Source organism: Sorex fumeus, unplaced genomic scaffold (genome assembly GCF_029834395.1).
Source record: "Sorex fumeus unplaced genomic scaffold, SorFum_2.1 ptg000013l, whole genome shotgun sequence".
In the NCBI taxonomy this organism is placed as follows: Eukaryota; Metazoa; Chordata; class Mammalia; order Eulipotyphla; family Soricidae; genus Sorex; species Sorex fumeus.
Genome location: NW_026606070.1, coordinates 3,288,633 through 3,306,789, shown reverse-complemented (window position 1 = coordinate 3,306,789; position 18,157 = coordinate 3,288,633). Strand labels below are relative to the sequence as shown.

Here is an 18,157-nt window from a genome sequence, read left to right as displayed (position 1 = left end):
TAGGGCTTCCCTCTGGGCTGCTGGTTGTCGGGAATCTTGGGGCCTCACACACTCAGGTGTCACTGTCTCTTACAGGAGGTGACCGAGATCGGATGACAGCAAATCATGAGAGCTACCTCCTTATGGCGAGCACCCAGAATGATATGGAAGACTGGGTAAAGGCCATCCGCCGTGTGATATGGGGACCTTTTGGAGGAGGTGAGTATCGTTGAAAACCATTGAAATAGTGGGATTCTGTCTCCCGACCGATGTTACAATCAGCTCATATTTTCAGGTGGATGAGTAGTAAAATAAACACAAACTGGTGTTCTTTATGGTTTTACAGAGATATTTGGTAAGTTTTTAAACTTTGAATTCGATCAAACATCCTCAAGATCTACTTCGTTGAAGGCCATGAATCATAAAATTGTGGATTTTCTCATTTCACGACTAATGAATAATTAAGACAATATTAAAAATGTGTTTATGCAAAGCAATAGGTCCATAGTATGTGTGTTTTATTTGGGGGTTTCTGTTCACAAAAGAACATATAGGAGGGAGGGACGTAGCTCACAAATTTGTGTAAGGCCCTGGGTCCCCAGAAGCGCACTTGCATATACAAGAAAGTTGACGGCTGGGGAGATAGCACAGGCCGGAAGGGATTTGCTTTCAGTATGGTTGCACCAGGCACCACCCAGCTTTGATCCCTGGGACCACAGATGGGCCCCTGAGCATCTCTACAGGTCTCTCCTGAGCTTGGAATAGCCCTTGAGCACTGCCAGATATGTGCCACCCTTACCTAAAAAAGAAAAACTTGAAATATCCCTGGCACTGGACAGAGCCAAGAGTAAGCCCTGAGCAACACTGTGTTTGGCCCAAGACATACGTTTTCATATGTAATAACATATAATATATATGTACACATGTATACATGTATATAAATATATGTATATACACACATCTATATTAGTTTTGGGGCTACACTGATATCTTCCAGGACATCTTTCTGGCTCTGCTTTCAGAGATCACTCCTGCAGGTCATGGAACCATATGGGGTGATAGGAATTGAATTCATATCAGTCACTTGTAAGGGAAAAGCCCTACCCATTGCATTATTGCTCCGGCCCATCCGTTGTGTGTGTGTGTGTGTGTGTGTGTGTGTGTGTGTGTGTGTTGTTATTGTTGTTAATTCTTAGAGTTTTCTGATATCTCCTGGACCAATGATTTGAAAATATATTTCTTCGAAGTGTCTATTGCTTCTAAATACCTTATTTTCCCCATTGCTGCCATAGATTAGAGCCATCTGAAAGAAATTTTTGTGGGAGAACTATTTCTACTTTTCTTCCTTTTCCCCCTTATACCTGTCCTTTTATCAAGAAAAAACAATAATGAGATCCAGTTAGCATCATCAAAGTGTGACCACAGCTTGTAATTGTAGACCAGAAATCTCAGCAGTGATCCCAGTGAAAATGGGCCGAACCAATATATGTATTGACAGATTTATGGACTTGAAAGTGGCAGACTGGAGTTGATTAATCATACTGTATGGGTTGTCTTAGGAATTTTGCAAATGTTTGATTCTGATTTTTTGCTTGTGTATTTGTTTGGGGGTCACACCCACAATGCTCAGAGATCACTGTTGGCTCTGCACTTATGAATTACTCCTAGTAGTGCTTGGAGGACCATATGGGAGGCCTGGGATCGGCCCAAGATAAGCCACATGCAAGACAAGCATCCTACCCACTCTACTACCGCTCCTGCCCTCAAATTTACTTTTTAAAGATGAAATTTAGTGTAGAGCATGCATAAAAGAAGTGTACCCTGCTTTATCTCTGTGTTTGAATGTAATTTACAAAAGGATGCACAGGAAGATTTTTTTTTAAATGTTAGTCACCATAGTTTACAATACTGCAAACAATTAAATTTCTGGCATGTGGTATTGCAATGTCACTGTCCCAAGGTCCCCTCTCACCTACCCCACTTTATCTGCTTAGTAAACTCAGTTCTAGAGGTTGATTCTCAGGGTCTTTTACCACGGACCATTTACTATTCCCTTACTAAGTTTCTCTATATGCCACATATGTATGTGGGGAATATATATATATATATACACTTATACATATATATACGTTATATACCACATATTTGTATATATAAATATATCACAACACAAATCACAACTATCCTGTTATTCGTCGATTGCCTCGAGCAGGCCCCAGTAACGTCGCCTTCATCCTAGCCCTGAGACATTTAAAAAAAAGTGCCATATTCAAGGCTCTTTCAGAGTTAGGAGAATGAGACCCATCATTGTTACTGGTATTTGGCATATTGGGTATGCCACGGGGAGTTTGCCAGACTCTGCCGTGTGGGCAAGTTACTTTCGGTAGCCTGCCAGTTTGTCCAAAGTAGGAATGAGATGATAAGATGTTGTGCAGCCTCGAATGCGGCTGCACGCTTCCAGAAGCTGGGTTTTATAGTCTCTGAGTCTTGGCCGTTGATGGGATTACATGGCACCAGGGTCCAGTTGGTGGGTGTGACCCCCGCCTACTGGAATTTTGAGGATCTTGGTGGAGGATGCTCAGCCCCAATCCAAGTAGGCTTGGAATGTATACACATTTCATTTCATTTCATTTCATTTCATCATCCTGTTAATCGTCGATTGCCTCGAGCAGGCCCCAGTAACGTCTCTTTCATCCTAGCCCTGAGATTATATTCACGGCTCTTTAGGAGAATGAGACCCATCATTGTTACTGGTATTTGGCATATTTGGTGGGCCACGGGGAGTTTGCCAGACTCTGCCCTGTGGGCAGGCTACATTCGATAGCCTGCAAGTTTGTCCAAAGTAGGAATGAGATAATAAGATGTCATTCCGCATTCGCGGCCGCGCGGTTCCGGGATCTGGATTTTATAGTCTCTGAGTCTTGGCCGCTGATGGGATTACACGGTGCCAGGGGGCCAGGTGGTGGGTGTGACCCCCGCCTACTGGAATTTGGAGGATCTGGGTGGAAGATGCTCGACTCCAATTCGAGTAGGCTTGGAGGTCTCGGCCCCGGAACCCGCGTGGCTTTGTCCCTCTGCCAGTACCTTCATGTGTGCGGAGAGTGGTCTCAGCATGGTGGTGGCTGGTCCTGGAGGTCTTCGGCTGCCGTAGCCCTGGTCAGGGCGGGGAGGAAAGCTCAACCCGCTCCCCTCCAAGGGACTCCGGGAAGGAACACCCAGGCGCGGGGGCAGAGACTGCACACATATACACATATATATCTATATACACATATATGAACAAAATTCTCTTCATCAACCTCCTTCTGATGACATCATTCAGGCTGATATCTTCTAGTACTAGAAGGAACCACTATGGCAATAATAGTTGGAAGTGATCACTCTGGATAAGAACTGCATGCTGAAAGTAGGTAAAGGGATAAACATGATAACCTCTCAGCATCTGTATTGCAAATTCTAATGCCCAAAAGGAGAGCGAGAGCGAGAACAGGAGAGAGAGAGAGAGAGAGAGAGAGAGAGAGAGAGAGAAAGAGAGAGAGAGAGGGAGGGAGAGGGAGAGAGAGAGATTGTGCAGAAAAGTGCCTGCCTTAGAGGCAGGCTGTGATGGAGGGATGGGTGGGAGAAGGGAAACTGGTTTCATTGGTGGTGGAAAATGTGCACTGGTGGAGGGATGGGTATTGGAACGTTGTCTGACTGAAACCCCAGCTTTGTAACTGTGTATCTCACAGTGACTCAATTAAAGAAAAATTTTTAAAAAATTAAATTTTTATAAGTAAAAATTATGTCATATAGAGCTTTAGGATTACAAACCTTTTAATTAAAGCAAACAGACTAATGGGAGCTATTGGTAATGAGAAGTCTAGTTGTTCTCTGTTGACACCCTCACTTGATAGCAAAGACTAGCCTTGAATCTAGATACCCCACCCCAGCAATCATGATCACAATCACGATCATCCTGTTGTTCGTCGATTGCCTTGAGCAGGCACCAGTAACGTCTCCTCATTCCTAGCCCTGAGATTTTTTTATTATTATTATTAGTGAGACACCATGAGGTACAGTTGTAGACTTACAAATTTTGTGCTTGAGTTTCAATTATACAATGATCAAATACCCGTCCTTCCACCAGTGCCCATTTCCCACCACCATGGATCCCAGTATCCCTCCCACCCCCCATCCCCCCATCCCACCTTGGGTCTGCAGCAGGGCATTCCCTTTTGTTCTCTCTCTCCTTTTGGGTGTTATGGTTTGCAAAAGAGGCATCAAGTGGCAATCATGTTCAGTCCATAGTCTACTTTCAGCATGCTTCTCCCATCCTGGGAGGATCCTCCCAACACCCTTTATTTGGTGCTCCCTTCTCTATCTGAGCTGCCTTTTCCCCCTAGCCTGTGCGGCTGGCCTCCAAGCCATGGAGCAAACCTCCTGGTACTTACCTCAGCCACTCTTAGGTGTTAGTCTCCTGTTTTGTTACTTTATGTTTCCCAGATGATTGCAATCTTTCTATGTCTATCCCTCTCTTTCTGACTCATTTCGCTTAACATGATACTTTCCATGTAGTACCACTTGTATGTAAATTTCATGACTTCATCTTTTCTAACAGCTACATAGTACTCCATTGTGTAGATGTACCAAAGTTTCTTTAACCAGTCGTCTCTTCTCGGGCACTCAGGTTTTTTCCAGATTCTGGCTATTGTAAAGAGTGCTGCAATGAACAAACAAGTGCAGATGTCACTTCGACTATACATTTTTGCCTCTCTGGGATATATTCCCAGGAGTGGTATTGCTGGGTCAAATGGGAGTTCAATTTCTAATCTTTTGAGAATTGTCCATACTGTTTTCCAAAAGTAGCCCTGAGATTTTAAAGTGCCATATTCAAGGCTCTTTTGGGGTTAGGAGAATGAGACCCATCATTGTTACTGGTATTTGGCATATTGGGTTTACCACGGAGTACACCACCCTGGCATTTACTTAAAACCACCCCATGGTGGTCTTTCCTTAGTGACAGCATCTGACGGACACAACTACTCAAAAGTCAAAACCATAAGCTGATGCCAGATATGAACCTGGCTATAACAAGGCTTAAGGGCTTGGTTTTGCTCGTCTGTTTTCCTAGCGTTCCTGAGGTGTTGTGCAGGGGTCCCGGCCCTGGGAAGTGAGAGTGCACCGTGTTGGGGTGTTGCACTAAGTTTATACTCTCCCTGAAGCTACGCACCAATCAAGATTCTCCTGAAAACGTTTTTCCTTAGGAAAGCAGTCAAATGAGAACTAACTCCCTCTGGGCAATGAGGACACTGAATGCAAATAATTCTCATGAGAATTGCCATTCTCATTTGTGCTTGCCATTCTTTTATTGACGACAAGGTGAGGACAGAAATCCTGTGTTTGGTTTGTCTCTCATCCTGAGTCAGGGGCTTTCCTGTCACCTTCTTTCCCAGTCTGCAACAGAAGACTGAGAAAGAGTCATTGGCTTAGGCAAGCCCATCTTCACCAAAGTCATGGTAATTTCCGCTCCTCTGTAAAGTGGTCATGGCCGATGTGGTCAGGGCCAAGTGCTTCTGGTCTGTCCCTGCCCCCTCAGTAACCTACTGAGGTTACTCCCGGGTTCCCGTTTGCCTCGCTGCCTGCTGCGACACCGAAGGGGGTGAAACACGGGGCAGAAGTAACTCCCAGCTCCCCTTCTCTGACACCATGTCCATCAAGGGGTTCCTTTCCAGTTCTCCCCAGCACCCCAGTGGCCAGAGGAAATCTGAAGGCCTAAGGGTCAGTCGGGGTTAAACGGGAGCATTCCAGATATGCTCACGGAATGGCTTGCTGGATGAATGATTAACCCGGTGATGATTGCTCAGTGAGCAAAACTAAGCAGTTGGTGCCACGGGCTGGGGTACACGGGGTGCGTCCAAAAGCAGGGGGCATGCTGAAAATCCGCCTGGCATTTCAAGCCAGAGACAGAAAGAACCTTGTGGGCACATGTAAAGACACACACACAAACACACACACACACATGAACGGACTTGTTCCGTGCCTCTTCCTGCAGGCTCTTGCGCTAGCTTTCACCTATCTCACTGATCTGCAGTCACATCTATCCATCCAGGGGACCGAACCCCCCGTATATGTTTTCATAAGAAGCACGTTTCCATCAGCAGGCAGAAGTAGCTTCCACTGCAAAACATCTGGGCACAGGTGGAGAGAAGGCGAGTGGAGAATCTTGTCTGGAGAGAGAAAATTTTCCAAAAACAAAAGGGGAGGGGGAAAAAAAAGAGAGGGGGGGGGACTGGAGCGGGTCGGGCGTTTGCCTTGCACGTGGCTGACCCGGGTTCGATCCCCAGCATCCCAGTTACTCCTCCGAGCACCGCCAGGAGCAATTCCTGAGTGCAGAGCCAGGAGGAACCCCTGTGCATCGCCGGGTGTGACCCAAAAAACAAGAGAGGGGGTTGGGTGCAAAAAGTTGACCTCCTTGGGGATGGTTTGGGGTTTGCAGGGTCCCTGGCAAAGCTTAGCGCAGCAGCTCTGCGGCGGCTGCGACGACGCGGCTGAGCTTGAAGCGGGCACAGAGTCAAAGCCAGAAGGAAGGGGTTCACCGCACCCCGCGCGGAGGCGCGCTCCCTCCTCCCCTTTCCCTTCGGGGCTGCACCTGCTGCATGTGACCCGCGGGCCCTGGAGGCTGCCCGCGCGCCGCAGCCCCGGAGACTGGTGACGACGCAGAGCCGCCGCCGCCGCCGCCCGGGCCAGCTCCCGGCTTCTCTCATTGAGCAAAGGAGCCCGGGAGAAGCGCCTGCAAAGCGGCGGAGGGGGCGAGCCCGCAGCCGCGCGGGCGCTGGACCGACCCCCACCCCCCCACCGGGGGGAACCCCCGGAGTTTGAAGCCTGCCGCAGCATCATCGTCGGAAGATGAGGGGCGCTCCGGACGCGCGCGGGGCGAGCGCTGGGCAGCCGCGGTCCAGGCCCGGGATTGCTCCGGGAGGTGCCAGTGTCCGCCTGCTCGGGTGCCCAGCCGGGAGGAGGCGGCGGCTGCAGCCCTGAGCCTTCCCCGGGTGCCTCTTTGTCATCCCGCCTGGCTGGCCACCCCCTCTCCCCTGCACCCTGCTCTTGGCTGCTCTTTCCAGAGGACCCGCCGCATGGCCAGCTGAGAAGTCTTTACTCTAACAGTAACAGTCATAAATCTTGCTGTGGGAAGACAAGTGCAGTGACTGCCTGGGGCTTCTCTGTGGTTCCTGACATTTTGGAGTGTCTGTATTCACTTAAAAAAAAAAAAAATTCCTGATCCATTCCCTGGATTAGCCAAGAGAAAAGGAAGTTTTTGCCAGAAGGAAGTTAAATGCAAGGTGGTCCCATCTCCCTCCCCCTGGACCTGGGATCACCACCTTCAAGGATTAAGAATCACCCTCCAAACGGATCCAGCAAACATGGGAAGGGGGCTCTGTGGGCTTGCTCGCAGAGGCAGGTTCTAAAGCCAAGGCCAGAGTGGATCAGAACTTCCAGCCTGTATGATGCCCGAGGACCGAAGTCACGGGGGGCGCCCGTCGGGGACCCCGGCATCCACGCCTTTCCTCCCCAAAACCACCTATAGGAGAATCAAACGATGCTTTAGCTTCCGGAAAGGTAGGTGGACGATGGATGATGGGTTGCTGTCTTTTCCTCACACATGCTTGCATTCTCGCCTGCTTCCTGGGCCGTTGCCCAGCCAAGGTGGGAGTTTGGCACCCCAGGGCTGGGAGCCGTGGAAGAGTGACTTGTGTCTCGGGTTGTCTGTGCTTAAATATTAGCGTTCAGATGCTCTGCGTCCCTGTCTGTGGAGGGTCGTAGGAGGCGATTGATGTGACCTGGACTGACCGGGAATTTGAGGGAGTGACCAGCAGAGGAGGGGCAGCTGTCACCAGCCACACCAGCTGTCCCCAGCCCCAGATCCTGTAACTGAGCTCTTGCCCCTGGAACCTGGGTTCTAACTATCTCTGGTTGCCTCACCTTTTCTGCTGAGATGGTTAGTAACTGAGCTCTTCGGAGTGACGTTTTTCAAGAGACCTCCAGTGAGATTGGTTAGCACTGATGAGAAACAGGCGTCACCTTCACTTTCTAACTGTATCATAAGTGATCTTAGAGGAAGCCGGTGTATGAGCAGCAGGGCATGAGAACAATATACCAGTTTATGATCAATAAAAGACACTAAGCCTCTTTGGAGTTGATTGGTTCTGAAAGAGTTAAAGGGCACAGAGCAGGTCAAATGAAAGCATTTCAGAAAATGTCTGTGTATCAAGTGTTCCTTTTTGTTTTAAAAGGGAATCGTGAATTAGAATCATTATTTAAATTTCAGTTGCAATTATTATTTTAATATTACATAAGCTAATGATTTAGCTGATTTGAATACTATTGACAGTCATTTCTTCTCTCTCTCTCTCTCTCTCTCTCTCTCTCTCTCTTTTTAAAATCTGCTACCATTATTCTTTCTACTGAGTAACCAGCAAAATAAAGACAGGGTAAGAAAAGGAACCTATATCTAAAAGTACAGATATAAAGCAAAATACAGTGAGAAGTTTTAAAAATTAATTTCTGTTCTTTCGGAGTCTTTCCCTTTAAGCAGTTAGAACCCACGAATAATGATCTGTAAGAAATCTAGATGTTAATGAATACCCCTTTGTGATGCCCAAAAATAAATGAGCACTCCATGGCTTATTATTTTATAAATCTGGAGAGTTTATGGGTACTGCCATATTGCATCACTGATAGAGAAATTGGCAGTGACAGAAATTGTGGTGTGTGTGTGTGTGTGTGTGTGTTTGTGTGGGTTGAGGGGGAGAGTAAGAACTGATTACTGAGAAGGTGTCTGCCTCTGGCTTCCCTACTCCTCAGCAACTAAACTGGCTCATCCGAACATGGAAAAGGGCTGCTGTTCACACATGTGAAGATGTGCTGAGGACAGTGAATGTGTGCTTGCAGCTACAAGGCACGCTTCACCTTCTTACCATCTCAGCTCCAGTGGTGGGGCCCAGTCCGCCTGCCCGAATCTGGGAACAGTGCAGGGCATTGCACCTCCTCCCCTTCCTCGCTGGCACAGTGCTGGCCCCTGAGCTCTCTGCTGGCCCGCCCGGGTGCTACCAGGAGAGTGGGTGCTGTCCTCAGGGGTCATTCCCATGACTATTTACGAAGCGTTGTCCTTCCTATTTGCGGCATGCTAACCCCTCACCGGGGGAAGTGACCATCGGAGGCATGTTCAGATTATCAATAGAGGCAGAACAGGTTTTTAAATGTCCCTAGCCTCCCGTTGGTTCCTGAGAGAAGGCAGAAAGGAGAGGTGTGGCAAGCCTGCCTCTGGGGGTTGTTTTCTTTCTTTCTCCTAAGCTAGAGCAGGCTGGGCTGGGGGTTGGTGGTAGGGAGGGACTCTGCCTTCTCTGCTGCACCAGGAAACCGTGTGGGTGGCAGAGGGCAGCAAAGGCTGCCTACAGCTTTATTAGAAATCCAGCCCTGAACAGAAAGCACTGGCTTCCTTTGGGCGCTGGGCTCCCCAACCAGGCCGCCTCTTTCGTGCTTTGTTTAGTCTCTCTGGTGCTCAAGTAGTTCCAGGAGGCCTGAGTCTGGGAGTCCCACTCCAGCCTTGGGGGAGCGGGGCAGCTTAAGTCATCTCAGTGAATGCAAAAGAGAGTGAGTCATGGAATGGAGCTCGAAGCGAAAAAACGTTGACGCATCTGTTTTCCCTGCTCCACATGTAAGACACGTTTTGTTTCTGAAGTGCTGTCAGGGTGAAATGACAGGAGACCAGAGCCGCAGGAATGCCAGCAGGCTGGAGAGACGGAGAGGGGAGAGTGTGTCATGCCATGCCAGCTGCCCCCGCCCCCCCCCCCACACACACACTGTCCTTAGTCCCCTTCCCCTCCCTCTCTCTTGGTCTCTGCTAATAAAGGTCACTGAAAAATGTTGCTATTAGAAATCTAAGAATGACATCGCTTTCAGGGTGTAAGTTAGGGCCTTCCGGTTTGGTGAATCAAAGACTACTTGTGTGTATTTTTAGTCTTGAGTGTTCAAGAATATATGGTTAGGTCGATCGATAAGTTATCCATCTGGACCTATATAAGGCTGAGGTTTGAGAATCATAGATATATTTTTTTGTACCTATATTGGTTACCTTCTCCATATATGATCACTGGTCACCATGTCTTTGCCCAAAAGGGATCTCTCGCAGAATGTTTGTGAATGTCGAATAAGAAAATCATAAGGAAATAAATGTCAATATTATGGCTTTTGTACGCAGATGAAAATGACATCCAAGACCTACACCACTGCTTCCCTATATTCACATTGTCACACTTTCTTGATTTTTTCCAGGTTTTTAATTGTCTCCCCGTTCCCTATATTAACTACAGAAATAACCCGAACTCTGTCAAACACTCACTGGCTATTATAGTCTAAATTCCTTGGATTGAAAGTTTTCTATTCCTCTAAGAGTTGCTGACTACTTAGAAAGTTATGGTGTTAGCACTGGAGAGAAAATTGGGGTTAAGGCTCTTGCCTTGCATGAGGCTGACCCTGGTTAGATTCCCAGCAATGCATGGTCCCCTAAGCACTGCTCGGAGCAACCACTGAGCACAGAATTAGGAGTAGCCCCTAAGTACAACCAAGTGCCTTCTAAACCCTTGCTTCCAAAGCAGAAAATTCTCTTGACAGATTAAAGTAAATCTTGGCTGACTTTCTTCTTTAATTCTGTGTGAAGTTGCACAACTTTTTATTTGTCCATTGACCATGAATAAATATTTAGTTTTAATAGAAAATTTTATAATACTGGTGATATCAAGATTTATTTTGCCACAAGGGTTTCTGTAAGCAACGTTTGTAAAATTAAAATAACTTCTCTACATAAGGGCCAGAGAGAGGGGAGGGGGAAAAGAAAGAGAGAGAGTAAGAGAGGAGAGAGAGAGAAAGAGAGAGAGAGAGAGAGAGAGAGAGAGAGAGAGAGAGAGAGAGAGAGAGAACAGGGACTAAGGCACTTGCCTTGCATGAAGCTCACCCTGGTTCTAACCCCAGCACCTCCTGGTTCCCCACACAACTCCAGGTATGACCTCTGAGCACAGAGCACAGAGCTAGGTGTGGCCCAAAAGCAAAACACCCAGATAAAATCCCTAGTACATGATCTACAGGAAGAAAGGGATAGAGAGCTCGGAAAAAAGAAGTAATAGTGGAAAATCTTAACAACAAAACAAAACAAAAATACGTGCTTATTCAACTTCTGAGTTGCAATAAGCAAACCAGAGACGTTTTTGTTTCCACGTTTTCATAACTCAGTGTTACAGCTTGAAAACTGTCAAGAGATTGACTGTTCACTTGATATTGGATTTATTTGTTTCCTATCATTAAGGAGGTGAAGAGTTTTCTATGAACATATACATTAATGTCACCATTTTTTGAGCATACATTACTCACCCTCTTTGGTATTTATCTTCGGTATTAAGTTCCAGAGATATAAGTAAAAGTTTGCGTATGTGTGTTAGTCTGGTCAGGTTATAACAAAATGCCAGGCAGAGTAGTTTATAAGCAATGGAAAAGTATTTCTCAGAGATCTAGCCAGTGGGGGTTGGAAAGCAGAGCAGATGGTTAGATTCTAGTGAGGTCCCTTTTCTGGGTTATGTACGGTCAACTTTGTGCCGTATGTCACATGGCAGAAAAATGACACTTTTTTGTTGTCTTAGTTTTGAACAACATATCTTAATGGCCAAATTAACTTCCAGAGGGTGAAAATTAATTCACCTTGCCTACTTGGGTGTTAGATTTTCAACATAGGAATTTCAGAGGACACGCACATGCGACCAAAACCTACTTGCTATCCAATCAAATTTTTAAAAATTACATATATTATGATATTATTTTATGCAGACACCATTGTGATTGCATTAATATATTGTTGTTTTATTAAAATAAGCACACAGAAGGGGATGTGAGGCCAGTGACCCTGGTCCAGCCACACATCAAAGGGCCAGAGTGTCACATACTAAGCCACAGAGGTACTTGGGTCCCTTGTCCTTCCTGTTTTCCTTTTTCTGCTTAAAAATGTGAAATGCTTCATGAACTTGCAGACCATACTTACCCAGGGGTCATGCTAATATTCTCTTTATCAGTCCAATTTTTGCTCCCAAAACAAGTACTGTGGCTGTCTTTCAAGGGCTGGGAGAATAATCTGTGATAGATATCCAAATAAGTAACACACAGCAGTGTATTGAGAAATAAAAGAACACACATCTGGGTGGGAGTGAGGAATGCTGATAAAGACAACCAAGCAGATGCTATGAGTCAAATCATGCTAGGCAAGTTCTGAGGCATGAAGACATGATAAGTCATGTACCACTTAGGACCACAGCAAATAGCCGAGGCAGTTAAAGAGCATGTTTGTGAAGAAGCAGCAGAATACAAAACATTAATTGTTGGTTTATATGTGGTGGATGAAGAGGCAAAGGTCAAATTGCAATGATTTTGAATTATATGAAAAAGTGATTGACCAATGGCACCAATGGAAAAAAATTAGGCTGAAAAGTGTTTTTGATAAATTCTAACTCCTATGAAGCCCACTGTGGGGGTGCAGAAGGGAGCAGAAAAGTGAGAATTTTTTCATTTGTTTTCAGTTTTTTAGGTGATGCTAGTAATCAACCCCAGGGTCACACACATGCAAGGCAAGAGTGGCTTTATCTGGAGCCATATTTCTGGCTCCGTCCCCAAGTGAGAATTTTTGAGATTTTTGTGTGAATCGTGGAGTCTGTTCTTTAAAATATCATTGAAAAAATACCTAGGAGTGTTTTGTGTTTAAGAGAAAAACATAAAGGAAGGAGAAATCTAGGGTGAACCTCATCTGCTTCCAGTGACTTGGCAGTGAAACAAAGTCAGGATAGTAAATAATCAATTTTTGAAGAAAAACTGGTTTTAGGAGTTTTGAGTTTGAGAGTATTTTGAGATAAACATATTGTGGGCTCTCGTGGTCTTTCAAGATTCCAGGCAAGTGACCCCGTGAGTGGCCCCTAGTAAAATACAAACCTGTAGATACAGTGTTTTGAAAACTGTTTCTGCAAAGAAATGTTACCAAGTAAGGTGAGTCTAGAACTGATAACAGAATCCATAACTAATGAATTTATAGGAAAGGCCTAACAGGTAGCAGATTCAAGAAGGAAACTAGGAAGAACATCCTGGGAGGCAGGGATAATGCAACATGGTAGGAGGACAGGAAGAAGAGACTGATGTTTTTTAAGGAAATGAGGTATAACATAATGAAAAACTAGATTTGGATCTTAATGTCATGATAGCCAGGAAGTTGGTGATCTCAGAAAAGCCTCTTCATAGAATGATGCTCTCAGAGGCCAAACTAATTAGGTTGGCAAGACAATAGAAAGTGATGAAGTGGAGCCAAAGATATACTTAGTGAGACTTGAAGGGCAAAGAGAATAAATAATTCCAGGACAGAGATACGAAGATCTGGTTTTCTGTTCCAGGATCTATGGAATTTGAATAGATTCATCTGATCATTCTCATAACATCATAGACTGCTTCTAGCTGTTGTTTGGATAACTCACATGGAGCACTGAATGACAGAGGTTATTTATCTTTTTATTCATCTGTTAGTTTTGAGGAGGGGGAGTTTGGGATATACCCAATAGTGCTCACACAATGCTTCTAACTCTTTGCCTATCAATCCTGGCTGTACTCAGGGGACCTTGAGTGATGTGATACTGTGATACTGGGGGTCAAATCAGGGTTGATTGCTTGCAACGCAAACATCTGTCTTAAACTATCTCTCCAATTCAAAAGAAGAATATTTAGATTTTTTTCTTGTTTTTTTTTCTCTTTCTCTCTCAATTGAAACAGCTGGCCACGTATATATAAAATTCACCAGAGTATTTTAATTCTCAGCCCAAATAAAAATTTAGATTTGGGCAATCCTTTATGGCATCACTCACATACTTCCAGAAGAGACTGCCTCGTATATCCTTGTCACCCCTAAATTTCAGGAATGACTGGTTTGTCAGGGAGTGTAAAATGTAAAACCGTACAGGTAATTTCGGTGGAAAAGACTGGGACAGTTTGCATGACTTGTGCCACAGGACGAATCCATGTTAATCATTTGCTAAACAATGTGTTCTTTTTCCCATGTTGTGGATTGGGAACAGCTCACGACCTTTGTCCTTTTTAGTTAATTTTAAATTTTGAAGTTTTACTGCCCCCTCAAAGTGATACAATTTTTTAAAGTTTTACTTTAGTGATACAATTTTTTAAAGTTTTACTTTAGGCTGGAATGATAGCACAGCGGGTAAGGCATTTGCCTTGCACGCAGCCAACCCGAGTTCGATTCCTCTGCCCCTCTTGAAGTCTTGGCAAGCTACTGAGAGTATCTTGCCCGCATGGCAAAGCCTGGAAAGCTACCTGTGACATATTAGATATGCCAAAAACAGTAAGAAAAAGTCTCACAATTTGTTGTTAGACATTGCTGGTGCCTGCTCGAGCAAATCGATGAACAATGGGAAGACAGTGCTACAGCGCTACTTCAGACAAAAGTCTATAATACATGCTGTTAATGTTAGGGTTTCCGACATGAATCATTCCAGTACCACACCCTCCTCTAGAGTGTCCACTTCCTCACCATTTTCTCACAACCCCACCCTCCCAACACCCACCCCCACCACCATTTCCCCAGTGGCAGCTTCCTGCTGAACACTCTTTGCTTCTATTACCTTTGGACATTTGCCTCTACTACTACATGTCTTTATATTCCAGATCATTCTCTGTCTGTCCCTCTCTCCTTCTGACTAACTTCACTCAGTTTAATATTCTCCAGATCCATCCACCTGGCAGAAAATTGCATGATTTCCTATTTCCTCTTTCTCATGCCTAGTAGTATTCCACTGTGTATATATACCATGATTTCCAGTCATCTGTTCTTGGGCATGTGGCCTGTGTCTGAGCTTTGTCTGTTGGGAATAGGTCTGCAGTGAATACAGGAGTGTAAGTGTCATTTTAGAGTAGAGTTTTGGGGCCCTTGAACTAAATGCCAATAAATGAAATGACTGGGTCCTATAGGAGCTCTTTTCTAGCTTTTTGAGAAGCGCCCGTATTGTTTTCCCAAAGAGCTGAACCAGTTGACAATAAATGAGAGTCTAATTTTTCTCTGATCCACACCAAGACTGGTTGTTTCTCTTCTTTGTGTTGTATACCAGTCTCACTGTCCCATTGTTCTTTTAATTTGCATTCACCTGATGATGCAGAGCACTTTTGTCATATATCTTTTGGCCACACGGATGTCTTGAGAAAGTCTCTCTTGATCTCTTCCCCACAGTCTTTGAAGGGATTGCTTAATTTTGTCTTGTAAAGTTCTTCCAATGCTTTCTGTATCTTGACTACTAATCCTTTATTTGATGAGTGGTGGGTAAACATTCGCTCCCATGTGGTGGGGTGTCTTTTTATTCCAGTCGTCATTTTTATTTATTTATTTTTTTGTGGTACAGATGTGTCTTGGTTGGCTGTCATGCTATTTGTTTATCTTTGCAACAATTAATTTGGTTAATGGATTTGAATCATTGAAGATGCCTCTAGATGCAGTGTCATGCAGTATTCTACCTATGTTTTCCTCAACATAATTTATGGATCAGATCTGATGTTATGGATCAGATTTAATGTTATGGATCAGATCTAATCGAATCGATCAGATCTTTAATTTGTTTTGATTTGACTTTTGTCCATGCTGTTAGAAAGGAGTTTGAGGTAACTTTCCACACATACATGTTTGTGCACTTAACAAACAAAATTCTCATCCAGGAGTTAATTCACACATACCCATTATAAGCCAAGTGTGTTTACATTCTATCCTTAAGACTATACGTAGTTTCTAACTTTTGGCAAAACTAGATTTTGAAGAAAACTGTTACTTCTCTGCAGGAATTTCTAAACCTATCTATGCATTGCCTACATTTACCTCTTTGCATATTATGTTGGTAGATAGAGTTGGGCTGGAGTGATAGCACAGTGGGTAGGGCGTTTACCTTGCACGCAGCCAACCTGGTTCGATTCCTCTGTCCCTCTCAGAGAGTCTGGTAAGTCCCGCACGGCAGAGCCTGGCAAGCTCTCCATGGTGTGTGTATTTGATATGCCAAAAACAGTAACAATAAGTCTCACACTGGAGACTGGTTACTGATGCCCGCTCGAGCAAATCGATGAACAATGGGAGGACAGTACTACAGTGCTACTTAATGGAAATTGTTTCTTTGAGCAAGTTGTTCACTACTTTAATTTTTCCCCTTTTTTGCTGCTCTTCCCCCAAATTTCGGCCAGTGAGCCCAGCAAGCAGCCACAGTGAACTGGAAGTCTCCTTTTGGGCTAAGGTGCCCATGTGAGCACCTACATCAGAAGGGACTCCCCTCAGTTTTAGAAGTACACTGGAAGTAGAACTCTGCCCCCAAATTTATATTTTGGTCAACAGAAATCAGCATTCCAAATTTGATAGAAATGAAGTCATAAATATAGCGAACGCTTATTTCTTTCTCCATAGCTTAGTTCCCGCCCATGCGCTGCACAGAAATTCTAAAATGAATCCCGAAAAGTCTGAAGTCCAATAGCCTTGATCAAATCCTGGCGCCACTCGTTGTACTAGTGTGACATTCAAGTTTTTTAATTTTTTGGTTCGTCAGTCTCCTCTATAAATTGGAAGTAATGATGGTAGCTACTTAATAGACTACTGTGAATTTTAAATAACAAATGCAGATATGCTTCTTATATTCAGACCTGGTAGAAGTAAACACAGCTTTGCTCTTATTACCTACCATTTTTGAAGGTGGGCATGTCCCAAGTGGTGCTTGAGAGGTTCCTGGGGCACCTTCCAGTGCTGCTCAGACCCTATGGTGCCTGGAAGGGAGCACTCAGCTTGGAGGACACCAGGGCTATACACGAGAAAGGAGATGTTGGGAACCAAGTTGGGGTTGGCTGCATGTGATGTGTGAAGCTTAGCCCCTGTGCTATCCCTTCAGTTCTTAATATCACTCTTTTTTTTTGTTTGTTTTATTTTATTGGCCACCATATCCAGCTCTGCTCAGAACTTACTTCTGGCTCTTTGCTCAAAGAATCACTCCTGGCTAGACTCGGGGTACCATATGGGGTACAGGGGATTCTACCTGTTTGGTTATAGGCAAGGCAAGTTCCTACACCCTGTTCTATCTCTCTAGTTCCTTATAACTCCTTCAGAGAATAGAAAAGATCGTAGAGTTTACTCATTTTTATAATTTACTGCTATTTTAAAGAATACAGTATGAATAAACATGATAATTACGATTAAATAAAGATATATTAATGAATGAGTAATGGTTTGGAAGCAGAGTCAATCTGAATGTAGAGTTCTATTGCTTTGTGTAATGTCGAGTTCTCTTAAATGTTGTGTGACTAAACTTGGGTGATTTATTTAAGATCTCTACCAATTTCATAAATTATAAAATTGCCTGTATATTCTTCTTTGAAAAGGCTTAAGAGACAAATGTGTAAATGTAAAACATGGGGAAAAGAGGGATCGAAAGTTCCAGTCGTATTTTTTTCTTGCATTCTGTAATCAGTTGTTCTTTAGGAACCAGAAGATTTTCTGGGAAGTGGGAGAAATCTTAGAATTCCAGGTAGAGAAAAGGAAATGTGGGTGTGACTATCGGGAGCCTCACTCCCTTGCTGAGGACTTGCTCATTCCAAAATCCATGAGCCAAGTTAAACAGACCTGTTTGGAGCTTCAATCTTCACTGTCTTTAAAGAATGTCATTTACTAATTCTGTTTGCTCTGTTCTTGAATATTAATACTAGATCCTACAAAACATTTTGTCCCTAAAAGGAATAAATTAATTTGATTAAGTGCTAGATCTAACACCAACTCTAGACTAGTTTGTCTTTTTTGTTGTGTTATCATTTCTCCCTGAATTAAGAATATTCTCCTTGGGACCAAGTATTTGTTCCTTCAGATTTGGTGATTTTGGTTTACAGTTTAAATGATTTTAAAGATAGGAGGCTGAATCACCTGTTCTGTTCTTTTATTATCAAATCCTTACAATTTTGAGATTTGGGTTCTGAAATAGTTGCCCAAAGGCATGGGAGGGGAGTCTTTCAGAATATAAACATGCAATTTTGTTTTCTTTCTTCTTGTTATGGAGAAGAGCTCATTCGCTTCCTGACATAGAATCCAAACTCTTCAGCACTGGGT

The 18,157-nt window shown here is 44.2% G+C and overlaps 1 protein-coding gene and 1 pseudogene across 5 annotated transcripts in view; one reads left to right on the top strand and one right to left on the bottom strand.

The window, feature by feature from the left end:
• Positions 1 to 18,157, top strand: part of ARHGAP24 (Rho GTPase activating protein 24) — a 750,703-nt gene that overhangs the window by 687,816 nt on the left and 44,730 nt on the right. For 4 of the 5 annotated variants that reach the window (XM_056111392.1, XM_056111391.1, XM_056111394.1 and 1 more), the window contains one exon: positions 76 to 198. In XM_056111392.1, the coding sequence (XP_055967367.1) occupies positions 76 to 198 (123 nt within the window). Of the gene's footprint in view, positions 1 to 75; positions 199 to 7,419; positions 7,573 to 18,157 lie in introns of those variants that run through there. The other variant, XM_056111393.1, reaches the window with a different exon arrangement.
• LOC130020889 (uncharacterized) lies at positions 12,000 to 12,094 on the bottom strand (annotated as a pseudogene).